This window comes from Drosophila hydei, unplaced genomic scaffold (genome assembly GCF_003285905.1).
Source record: "Drosophila hydei strain 15085-1641.00,03,60 unplaced genomic scaffold, DhydRS2 tig00008130-arrow-arrow-pilon, whole genome shotgun sequence".
Classification (NCBI taxonomy): domain Eukaryota; kingdom Metazoa; phylum Arthropoda; class Insecta; order Diptera; family Drosophilidae; genus Drosophila; species Drosophila hydei.
In genome coordinates, this window is record NW_022045839.1 from 2177706 (window position 1) to 2189623 (window position 11918).

At 37.5% G+C, this 11918-nt stretch overlaps 5 protein-coding genes across 7 annotated transcripts; 2 read left to right on the forward strand and 3 right to left on the reverse strand.

Annotated features, from left to right (window-relative positions):
* Window positions 1-847: 847 nt before the first annotated feature.
* Window positions 848-2750, reverse strand: LOC111595242 (KH domain-containing, RNA-binding, signal transduction-associated protein 1). The gene is made up of 4 exons (XM_023308880.1): window positions 2253-2750; window positions 1512-2088; window positions 1337-1437; window positions 848-1279 (listed from the first exon to the last, which is right to left on the reverse strand). Exons 1-4 carry the CDS (start codon window positions 2488-2490, stop codon window positions 1041-1043), a joined length of 1155 nt encoding a protein of 384 aa, XP_023164648.1. The 5' UTR covers window positions 2491-2750; the 3' UTR covers window positions 848-1040.
* A 424-nt stretch (window positions 2751-3174) lies between these two features.
* On the forward strand, window positions 3175-5946 carry LOC111595248 (KH domain-containing, RNA-binding, signal transduction-associated protein 2). Of its 3 annotated transcripts, none has more exons than XM_023308892.2 (5): window positions 3175-3643; window positions 3705-4209; window positions 4529-4630; window positions 4708-4844; window positions 4938-5269. In XM_023308892.2, exons 1-5 carry the CDS (start codon window positions 3379-3381, stop codon window positions 4958-4960), a joined length of 1032 nt encoding a protein of 343 aa, XP_023164660.1. In that variant the 5' UTR covers window positions 3175-3378; the 3' UTR covers window positions 4961-5269. The 3 variants fall into 3 exon arrangements, with proteins under 3 accessions (XP_023164660.1, XP_023164659.1, XP_023164658.1); XM_023308890.1 differs by lacking the exon at window positions 4938-5269 and adding an exon at window positions 5571-5946 and having other exon boundaries at window positions 3181-3643; window positions 4708-4895; XM_023308891.2 differs by lacking the exons at window positions 4529-4630; window positions 4938-5269 and adding an exon at window positions 5571-5946 and having other exon boundaries at window positions 3176-3643; window positions 4708-4895.
* A 665-nt stretch (window positions 5947-6611) lies between these two features.
* Window positions 6612-7301, reverse strand: LOC111595244 (DNA polymerase epsilon subunit 4). Its single transcript, XM_023308882.2, has 2 exons — window positions 7083-7301; window positions 6612-7020 (listed from the first exon to the last, which is right to left on the reverse strand). The coding sequence occupies exons 1-2, from the start codon at window positions 7282-7284 to the stop codon at window positions 6725-6727; spliced, it is 498 nt and encodes a 165-aa protein (XP_023164650.2). The 5' UTR covers window positions 7285-7301; the 3' UTR covers window positions 6612-6724.
* A 200-nt stretch (window positions 7302-7501) lies between these two features.
* Window positions 7502-9438, forward strand: LOC111595243 (KH domain-containing, RNA-binding, signal transduction-associated protein 2). The gene is made up of 6 exons (XM_023308881.2): window positions 7502-7676; window positions 7747-7868; window positions 7929-8293; window positions 8355-8441; window positions 8598-8683; window positions 8954-9438. Exons 1-6 carry the CDS (start codon window positions 7520-7522, stop codon window positions 9091-9093), a joined length of 957 nt encoding a protein of 318 aa, XP_023164649.1. The 5' UTR covers window positions 7502-7519; the 3' UTR covers window positions 9094-9438.
* A 1539-nt stretch (window positions 9439-10977) lies between these two features.
* LOC111595261 lies at window positions 10978-11915 on the reverse strand. The gene has a single exon (XM_023308907.2). The coding sequence runs from the start codon at window positions 11233-11235 to the stop codon at window positions 10978-10980; it is 258 nt and encodes an 85-aa protein (XP_023164675.1). The 5' UTR covers window positions 11236-11915.
* Window positions 11916-11918: the final 3 nt, after the last annotated feature.

Sequence of the window (11918 nt, forward strand, 5' to 3'; positions counted from 1 at the left end):
TTGGTCGATTTATGTTTAGATTCATGTTTGCATTATTAATTGTTGATTCTTATTTTTTTTTTGTTTTTTTTTTTGGTTTTTCTTTATACGTTTATATGTATTGTATGCTTGATTATATGTGGGTATTATGTATTTATGTATTTCTGTGTACGTAAAAACAACGTAAAAAAATAAAAATAAAAATTATTTTTCTGATATTTTCGACAAGTTTTCCGAATTCAAATTTTACAAATAAAAAGCCTCCTAATCGTTGTAAAATGCATTAAGGTAGCATTTGCTGAAATAGTTAAATAAAGTTTTTAATTCGTACGAATTGTATAAATATATATAAATATATATATATATATATAGACAATATATATATAAAGAGATATATAAATATGAAATGATGTTAAACGAGCAAATGCGTCAATAATAATGAGAATACAAAGTTAAACAAAACAAAATAAAAATCAAGACACCTTGGGGTCCGTCCAGAAAACAGTTTCACACAGTTTAAAATTCCAATAAAAAAAAAAAACGGAAAGCTTAGAAAATGGCATCTAACGAGTTCCCCCCTTCTCCAATCAATCGAAAGCCCAATTAACGTTCGTCAGTGTGTGTTTGTGTGTGCGTGTGTCTGTTATGTATGTATGTGTGTGTTCATTTGGAGCATTCGTCTACTTAGGCTAATTTCTTAAACGTACATTTTACTCATTTCATTTCATTTCGTTTTGTTTGGTTTTGGTTAGGTTTTCCACTCTCGAAATCTTGTTAAACTCAATGTGTGAAAATTATATGTATGTATGTATGTATGTGTGGGTGTGTGTCTGTGTGTATCTATAATTATTACATCTACCTTTGGAGCAGTGTGTGTTATGATCCGGCTCAGGCCTCAGACGACCAAAGCCCAATCATCAAATGGCAGCGGCGCATGCACATGCATCACTTACATACATTTATGCACGTTGCTAGGCGGGGCATGCATTTGGATGACATGATGAACATGATGACAAAATGGTGAACAAACAGCGAGCGGCAGGTGGCGCATTGCTTCTGTATTATTTCTTAACAAATTGATAGGGAGCGGCGGGACGGTAATGCCTTATAGGCGGCACAGTGCCCCCAATTCCACCGCCTGTGGCAGTCACAATGGTGTTAGCCATTATTCCACCGCCGGCATTGCCCATGCCAGCGTTGCGTCCATTGAAACTGGCCGAGCTAACCACCATGCAAGGTGATTCGCGTACGATGGCCTGCGGCGGCAAGGTTGTATGCATTGCATTGCCCCGCTGGGCAGCTAAAAGAAGGGACAATCAACGAGGCGAACACAACTGATTAACTGGATGACACTCACCTGGCACATAGGGCTTTGGCTGGTGGTAGGCATTGTTGTGTGAACGATAGTAGACAGTCTCGTCGTTGTGATGATAGTGCGGTTGCTGCTGATACTTTTGTCTGAAATTTAACAAGCCATGGCTGTAAGTGGCGAAACATTTGGAAGAGGTTTTCTATTGTTAATTGCAATTCACCTGTAGCTGCCACCCGAGCGATTGTTACCATTGCCGTTGCCACCAGCAGAAGCTGATTGCTGTTGTTGCTGCTGCTGTTGTTGTTGTTGTTGCTGTTGCTGCTGTTGCAACTGGCGCAGGGTCAACTTTTTGGCAGCTTCCGGGTCTTCCATCAGCTCTCGGTACTGCTCCTGACGAATATCGTCATGCTTATCAGGTATAAGATACCGCCTGATCTCGGCCAGCGCATATGCAACGCGAGCGTACGCCTCAGCTGGTGGCGCTATGGTGGACACCTCGACATGGAGCGGAAGATTAAGGTGGGCATATTTAGCATCCGCAGAATTGCGTAGCTCTTCCTCACGTGCGCGATCCTTCATTGAGAATCGGCCCAATATAACGATTTTACATTGCGTCTCCTCCTGCAGCCGGCGCAGTGAGTTGCCCTTGGGGCCCAGCAGCTTGCCAACATAGTTGAATTTCTTATCCTTAATCGGCACGTGCACCTTCTGCGACAATTTAATCGTCCGCTGCTGATACACATCGGCGTACTGGTCTCTCGTCGGAATGCGGCCATTCAACTGCACCCTCTCCAAAGCTGCAAGATCGTTTTATATACATAAACATACATACACAGATATATAAATATATATATATATATATTCATATACATATATGTGTGTGTAGATGCATATGTATGTATGCATTAGTATTTACCAATCAGTGTGTACATAAGGTAAATGGGTGAACTTATTTCATTACCTTCGTCAATTAGTTTTAATGCCAATGGAAATTGGCTCTCCATGCGCGACCGCTCGCTCATCAGTTCTTGCATATATTTTTGGGCCGATTCATTCAGACGCGCCGGCTGCACCTTCTCGCTATCCACAGCATTGTGTTCATTCTCGTGCTCACCATTGCTGGTGCCAGCATTTGCATTGGCAGCCGCCGCTGCTGCCGCCGATGACCCTGGGCCGACACGCATTCCGTTTTCCGCCATTTGTCCTGCTTTCCGTAACGACGCCCGTAGTCAATTGATGTGGCGAATATTACCAAAACTAATCGGCACAATGCGTGGCGCGTTTTATGTTAATGGCCCCGTCGCCGAGCAGTCGATTTAATTTGAATTTATCAAATATGTTTGCAACCTCTTTGTGGCCCTAATTTTTTCTCTCTTTTTCCATCAAAGTGTGTACACATTTAGCGAATATAGAAAAAAAACGCGCTTTCCATCCCACACTGTCCAGCCCTGACAAGCCCAAGTGTCAATTTGACCAGCACTAGCATTCTTTCTATCAATTCGATAGTATCGATATAGGGTAATGAATAGCGATTGCTTGTCATTGCGCAGTGTTACCATTGCACGTCAATAAAAACAATTAGTTCGTTAGCTCCTCGGAATTCTTCATTTTTATTTATGGAGCTGGAGTAAACATTGAATTGAAACACGATGTATTATTCAAAAATATTTGGCTTAAGACCTTGAGCACTAAAAATTTACATTCTATTGAAATCTATAGATAATTCTTCACTCATTTGACTGTTATTAGTTAAATAATAACGTCATTTCGATCTAGCCTGCAAAAATGCATCTCAATAAATCATGCAATTCGTTTAATATACATTTTACGTTGATAAACACATAAAAACATAAATAGTGTATTTACAAAACTACTGTTTTCAATTAATATAAGACGAGAAAAATACCAAATCCTTTAAAATAACAAGTAATACGGCAACACTGATTACCCCATACATAAAAGAAAATTTTTTCAGGCACATCAATTTTGCAATTGAACATTGAATTTAGCTTTGGTTAAATTAGTTTTCACAAAGCTGTAATTGGAGACCAAGATATATATATTTAAAGTGCTTTTATTCAAACAAAATGCCGCGCGACTACGACAGAGACTATAATGAGGACACCGCCGCTGATTACAAGCGGAAGCGACGTGATGATGAGACAGCCGGCGCCGGCAGCGCTGCAGACGCTCCCGAGGTGGATGGCAGCCATGGTCACACAACTAGCCACGCCCCTTTGCATGACACGCCACAGCTGAATGAGAAGACAAATGCGTACCTGCAAGAGTGCCTAATGGAAAAAAAGACACTCGAGAAGAAAAATATTATTACAAAGCGTCTACTGGACGATGGTGCGTATAGTACACGTAAGACATTTTGAGCGCACGACGTAATCGCTTCGATTATTTACAGAGGTAGAAAAGATCTTGGTCAGCGGTCGCATTCCAAAGCCAGAGATATACGCAAATGTGTATAGCGAAAAACCGATTAGGGTTGCCCAAAAAGTCCTGTTTCCAATCAAAGAGTATCCTAAATTTAACTTCGTGGGGAAGATACTGGGACCGAAGGGCAACACATTGCGCCAGCTTCAGGAAGAGACGATGTGCAAGATGGTCGTCATGGGACGTAATTCGATGCGCGATCATGGCAAGGAGGAGGAGCTGCGCAGCTCTGGCAATCCAAAGTATGCCCATCTGAGCAGAGACTTGCACGTAGAGATATCGACAGTAGCGCCTCCAGCCGAGGCATATCATCGCCTGGGGTATGCCCTGTGCGAAATACGGAAGTTCATGATACCTGACGCCAACGATGATATTCGCCTCGAACAGCTACGAGAAATGGATGGCAAGGAGCGCATGTATAAGAAATCTCATCACTATTCCAAGTCCTATGGTGAACATGGCGCCTATAGCACCCGGTAAGTTCAATCAACCCACACAATGCACTGCACAGTTTGAGAAGTATATTCAAATTCAAAATGATTCATCTAAGATTGCAGATAGATAGTTTTTCAATGTATATGTATACGAAAGTTATTAGAAACTGTTACAAAGTTTAACTTACTAGTCAATCTCGATTTTTAGTTGTTTCCGGTAACATACTTTTCAGATAGACTTCAATCCTTTACGGCTTTTCAATTATTTGCCAATATTTAAGGAATCTCAGAGTTAGCAGTTAGTTATTTGTCTTGAATTGCTCACAAAAAAGTGCATTGAATCATTTTTATTTCATTAAAGCACACCACCGCCAGCCACATCTAAGCCGAAGGTGTATTCAATTCTCGAAAAGGCCCGCTATGTAATGGACGATCCCAATTACGGCATCGTTAAGGCTCATAGGTAGGTGACTAGGTGAACCTAACTGAGAATATTTAATATTAATTTGTATCAAAATCATTCGATATTCATTTACATAGATCACGGGATCACGAGCTATACGATCACCATGGGGAATATGATCGATATGCGACGCCGCCTCCGCCCCAGTCGTCGAAGCACTCGAGTCATCATGCCCAATATGCAGATAGTAGCTCGTATGAGCGCGACTACCGACGTGAGTATCATCCGCACTCGTCTTCCTCATCCTACGCGGCGGCCTACACAGGTAAGAACAACCGTAAATAGATAATTAATGTCTTTTCCGCAGCTGGACTGTTTACAATCGAATAACATATAAAAAATACAAATCGCGCGCAAAAAATACCAAGAGAAGCAAATTAAAATACCAAAATATATCAAAGTAAAAAACGCGAATCGAAATTATGAAAAAAAAACGGAAGTTACATCCACATATATATGTCTATATATTTAACAAGATTTTAAATGCACTACGCCTGACAGGCGACCGATCGAATATAACTCTCAAATCTCACAATTATGACAAACGAAAATCAGAAAGAAGCTCAAGACAAACTACTCTCTACTAACAGCAATTCGTACAAAAGCATTTCAAACACAAAACATTTAAAGCAATTCAATTCAATTCTCATACATTCAATTAATTCAATATTTATCTGTGATAAAGTAAAGCAAAAAGAAAAATATCAAAATAAAACAAGAATAATATGTTTTAACTTACTGGGGCTAGTGCATTCAAAACCGGTTAAACACCTTTATTTTTTTTTGTTTGTTATCTATCTTAAGACCAATTAAAAATAAAAAAAAAATTAAACTAAAAAATTTAATGCAGTAAAGAAAACAAAAAAAAACAAACAAAAACTGAGCACAGAGACAAAAACAATTGAAATCTAAACAACAAATAAAATTCTTTCCAAAATAGCAAAACCAAGCAACGGTCGTTCCTCATCGTCATATAGACCCACGACATCGAACTCGGGATCACATTCATCGGCTCACTATGAAACTGGATCACGTTCTCGTGAAAGCGTGCGTTATCGCTCGGCTCCATATCCAAAAATGCGCTAATTTATCTCACAATAAATCAACCAACCAACCAACCAACAAATCAACCAATCAACAAAGTTAAGTAGTTTGTATGCAGCAATGAGAGCGGCAAAGCGAAAAATCCCAAGCAAAAAAAATACAACCAACAACAAAAAATACCAAAATATTTAAAGTCCAATAATCCAACCAATAATACATCAAATCTATTCATACACTATTTATAAATAAAAAACCAAACAAAATTCAAATGCAAAACCTATTTTATAGTAATTGTTGTTTCAAATATTTCCTTTGTGTTAAACCAAACAAAAAAGAAAAAAACAAAACAAATATTAATAATGCAACAAAAAAAAAAGAAGAAAGTAAACACAGCTATATCAAACTTGAAAATATATTGTAAAAATCGTAAAATACAATTCACAAAATCAGCTAAACTATAAGAGAAGAAAAAGAACAAAAAACAACAACATTATACACACACCCATATGCAACCGTAATTAAAAAATCCCTAATTATTCTAAAAAAAAATGTTAGCGTAAGTTTTGAAATAATTTTTCAAATAAGTTTATGAAGAGATAAACAATAAAAGTTAATAAAATAAAATAAAAATAAAAGAAACGCCCAACGACAAAGTAAGTATGCAACGGCTTCAATAAACAAGAAAACAAACAAAAAATGCAAAGAATATAATATACAAATTTGCCCGGTTACGTTCAAATTCAGAGCTTTCCACGTTATATACAAAATGCGTTAAAAATTAAAGAGAGAATCAAACATAATTGTCTAATATTCTTGATTATTATTTATAATTATTAACGATGTGCGCATTGAAAACATAGCATGAATAAAATTTAATATTTTTAATCTATTTCTCTGTGTTCGTCGAACACTTTCCCAAATAAATACAAAATTATAATAGAACCAACCAAATAGCGTTTTCCTTTAGATATTCAAGGAGAACAAGCAGCGTAACGTAATACAGAGTTTAAAATAAGTATATCACAATGGACTATCTTTGTTAGGGGTCCTTCAAAAATTCAATGCACCATCCAAGAACATAAGACTATCCACAGCGGATATGGCGAGATCTACGTCTCTCTTTTGTATCGTCTTCTTCTTGGCTTGCGCTGTGTAGGTGTAGGCCTCACGCGCTAGAGATTCGATAAATAACTCAACGGCTTTTGTTACTGCAAAGACGGCTTCATTTGATGCAATTTGAAGATCTGGATCCAGTTTCATGATGTTCCGAATGCGAGCCATCGGCAACTGCGTAAGTTTAGCATCGTGTTCATGCTCTGAGGGCTTATTGCCATTGGTTACAGCATCTTAAAATAAGAAAAATTTTAAAATTATTTTGTAAATATAATTGTAGCATCAGTAGGCTTACTTGGTTTTGTCTGCGCCGGACTTGTGGCAGCCGGCAGATCCACATTTGGGGAGCTGTTTGTGCTGTTTTGCCCAGTCGCCTGCTCAACATCATTAGTGTCGTGTTCAGCAGTTTCTATATTCATTTCTTCATCTTTTCGAATGTCCTGTCCCAGGTCGGGCTCCTCGGAGTATTCATTCCGAAACAAATCTTCACTTGCCATTGCTAACAAGTTTAATTTTCTAGATTTAATTGTAAATGCTGCTCACTTTGTGCAACAGAGTCGCCGCCAAAAAAAACTATCGATATACAATCGTAGGTATCGGTGTCATAGTCCCATTATAGTATCGTGTTTAGTATCTGTCATCGAAATCTTTACAAATTTAATCGAAGAGGAAGAAGTGAAGCGTATAAACTATTATACACAATTTTCACGTGAATTTAATTGAAAATATAAAATGGATAGTTCTAGCAGTGAATTCAATGAAAAGCCAGCTCCACATGAGCACCAGCCGCGTCTGAACGAGGTAGCTCAAAAATTCTTGGCTGATTTAGATGAAGAACGCCAGCGTTTGTCCGCCGAGTTCCCATTATGCGCTTTGCTAATTGATGAAGGTAATTAATTGTACAAAAGAAAAAAGCAGCAACTCCTGTACCATATTTATATATATCTATTGGATTTCAGCTGTGGATCGTGTGTATTGCACTGGCCGTATTCCTGGACGCGAGTTTTATGCCGATGTTTACAAACAGAAGCCAATGAAAATCACACAAAAGGTTTTCGTGCCCGTCAAGCAATATCCAAAGGTAATTGAAGGGGAAAAAAATCAAGAAACGGCTCATTTTATATTCACTTAATGCTTGTAGTTCAATTTCACTGGTAAAATTCTGGGACCTAAAGGCAATTCTCTGCGTCGTCTACAAGACGAAACGCAATGCAAGATTGCGATCAAAGGACGCAGCTCGATACGCGACCGTGGTAAGGAGGAACAGCTGCGCAATTCTGGTGATCCGCGCTATGCTCATCTGCAGAAGGATCTGTTTCTCGAAGTGAGCACTGTGGCTACGCCAGCTGAGTGCTATGCTCGTATTGCCTATGCGTTGGCCGAGATCCGTAAGTATCTAATTCCAGACAAAAACGACGAAGTCTCCCACGAACAGTTGCGCGAGCTAATGGAAATGGATCCAGAGTCTGCCAAGAATATACATGGACCAAATTTAGAAGCATACAGGTACGCAACAATATTGAAGATATCTCTATGAATTATAAAATGTCTTCATTGCAAATTGTAGATCTGTTTTTGACAAGAAGTTTGGTGGCAGCAGCGGCGCACCGAAATACTTAAATCTTATCAAGAGAGCAGCGGAAAATCCGCCCGAGTAAGTTACTTGTAAAGTATAATTTTAAATAAATTCTCTGTAAGCATCAAATAATCAAAGGATAACAATCTTGACGAGGCAGCGTATACCTGATAACTGAAAATATTTGAGCTTTACACGTTGTCTACTTTTATAATAATGATTATCATTTTCTAGAGCCGAAGAGGCTGAAGAGGTGGCCTACGAGTATGATCATCGAATGGCCAAGCGTGGTGCACCATCTGGATATGAATATAGCAAACGTAAGTTAAGCCAACGATTCGTAGCTAGTATCTTAGAAATCCCAACTTTAAACAACAATTTAACACTATGGGGCTCTTCTTTTTGGGCGGGTCGATACGAGTAGATCGAAATAAATCAAATTGATTGCATTTTATATGCAAATACTTAAATATTAAAATGCAGTTGAGCGATGACTAATTCTTATATAATAAACTATTTCTATTCATAACTATATACCTACTCAGTTTACATAAATATATAACATATTTAAAATGCATAACGTTTTATAGCACGCCCATCAATAATACCAACAAACGCAGCTGCATATAAACGGCCTCAGCCATACCAAACTGACATGAAACGTATGCGCGAACCACCCATCAAGTCTTATAAACCGAATACGTACACCATTCTGAAAAAGTATAAATAAAAGAAAGCAAAGCCAATGCTCGTAAGAAAATATAAGTTGAACATACAAATATACAAATACTTTAATATAATTGCACCACAAGCAAAGACGATGTAATAGTAATAATAAAAAATCTCCTCATTTCAAACAAAACGATGAAAAAGAAAATCAAGAAAACGTTTCAATTTGTTTAGGCCTTGGGTGGAGAAAACACATTTGAGAATGCCCAATGCCAAATAAATATGAAAAATAATGCATTAATTATAATATTTAAACGTTTTTAATTCACGCTCCTCCTTATAAGTATTCATATAAATCGGCACCTTTAAGGTTGTGAACAACCCGAGTTTTTTATGTTTTCAAAATTATATTTTAAATTAGTCTGGAGTAAAGAATAAAGAATAAAAGAAATGATCAATTTTAACTAACTAAAAGCAGCTAATAATAAAATTTAATTATAATAGATACTTAAATAACGCCCTAGCAATAGAATTCATAAATTGAATAAAAAGATTCCCTTTCACATCGGAATCACATTGTTTATAAACAAATAAATTTGGATCAATATATATATATATATTTAAAAATCAATAAAAAGTTAAAGTTTATAACAAAATATGCGCATATTACAATAAGATCAAATGAGACTATATAAAAATTTATAAATTTTTAAAAATTTCAATAAACAAATAAATATGCTCAGCACAATAATAAAAAAAATTCACATTTAATGTAAATTATGAACCACAACTTAGTTTTGCAGCGAACAGCGATCATTTCTTAAGATGATCCTGCCATGATCCGAAATCAGATATCATTATGTTTCTAGCGCATAAATCTCTTTGGCATTTCAGCAAAGTTTGCCTAAGGTATGTACACAAACAAAACCAAATATATATACATTTTTTAAATTGATTTGGAAACTTTAATAAATAAAATTTGAAAAAAGATAAAGTTGTGCGTACTTTAATTTTAATTTATAAATATTTCTGAATTGTAAAGGTTTGTATAAGTTAGTCTAACAAAATTAGGAGAATACATTTGAGAGAGTATGACATTTTGATAAGTTGAAGCATAATTCTTTATTACTTCTTCTGGAGTAGTTACGTACGTATATCATGAAAATAAGAAAGTGAATTTGAAATTTCGAATAGCAGTGACTATATCACGATAACAGTAGTTCCAGCAATAATGCAAGTTATCAATATTAGTGCCTGACTGTGCAGAGCTGCTGTTCTCCAATGCCGTCACGTTAAGCTCTTATAGCAAGCAACTCACGCACACACACATGCACATTTACACTAACACTTAAGTACGCGCTGCGCTGACTGCGCAGTTAACGCAGCGGCTTCGCCTGGGCTTTACTATGTGAACTCAATAGTTGACTAACTTTTCTTCTAGATGGAGTTTCTTAATCAAATCTTCAGAGCATAATAATGAAATTTCATTATAATATCATACATTACCATGTGCAATATACAACCCCTAGAAAAATATTCTTTCTTCGATTCTTTACGCTGTTATGATTGTAGCTCAGCTGCAGATTTTAGACAAAAGGAAATCTTTTATTATAAATAATGGAATATGTTTAACCAAAGAACAAGGGAGTGTTGACATTATTTGAAACCCTTCTCAACATGATTTGATTTCTAGTTGATTATTTGAGTAATGAATATTCTATGATCTTGTGGGAAAATCGTCCTGGGATAATTTTATTTATTTAAAATTTATAAATCCTCTTTCAGAACTCTCTTAAAAATGATGATTGAATATATTAGAAAGAATGAACGTTTCTTTAAAAATAACATTTTATTTGGTTTCAGGTCAACTTAAATCTATAACGCTTATAAATTGTTTAACTAATATCTAGATATATACAGCAATTCTCCAAGACTTAAACTCATGCTACGCCCGATAGTATATATTGCCACCCGTAAAGGTTGCAATCCAGATTTGCTTCAATATCTCTTCGTATGCCTTTGCAGCACTGCTGTTGTCCTGGCAGTCAGTAGTTTCCCTTTGGATGCGCTCCACAGTGCGACGATAGACATCCGCAGCTGTTTGCAGCTGATTGCAGCGGCTCTCCTCGCACCAGACGCCCATGTTGATGGGGGACTCAAAGCCAGCCTGGGCTGAGTCAATGCTTTCAGCGCTGGGAATCATTTGCAGTGAGTGAGGCAAGTGCTTTTGGCCTAATCTGTCGTGGCTCTCGCTGTCTCTCTGATGTGCTGCCGCACAGATTTATAGCGCTGACTAGTTGTGTCCTGGTCGCCGTGCAGGCGTCGACTGCCGCCACTTCGCAGGAAGCTAAAACATGTTTCTTGAGCCGCGCTTGGCTTGTGTCGCTTTGTGTGTGTTTTTCGGTTCCACCACCCTGGCTGCCTGCCTGCCTGGCCATATGGCCTGCATGTCCTGCGCACATTGCGGAATTCCTACCCACAAACTGCAGCTGCTTGTGCCACAGAGAGAGAGAGTGAGAGAAACAAAGTCTGTCTCTATCTGACGCGGCGGGTGTTTAGTTCTTGAGTCGCCCCTATTCGCTCCACTATGCAGTTTTCGCTGCGCTCTATGGAACTCTGTGTCCTGTCTGTTCCCTCTAAGGGTGGGTTTTCTTTCACGAAACTCTCATTATGAAAGGCTGAAATTGAAGTTTCATTCCTTTTTTAACGGCTTCTGCATTGATTGCCCTGCACAGCTCCAATTTAGTTTTCAAAATATTTTTTATTTTTATTTTTATTTTCGTATTTTGCTTCAGCTTAAGACACTTGGAAATTTTACATTTTATGCATTTGTTTCAACAAAACTATAGAAAAAGCTATTGGAATTATTAACTTAGTTTTTCTGCT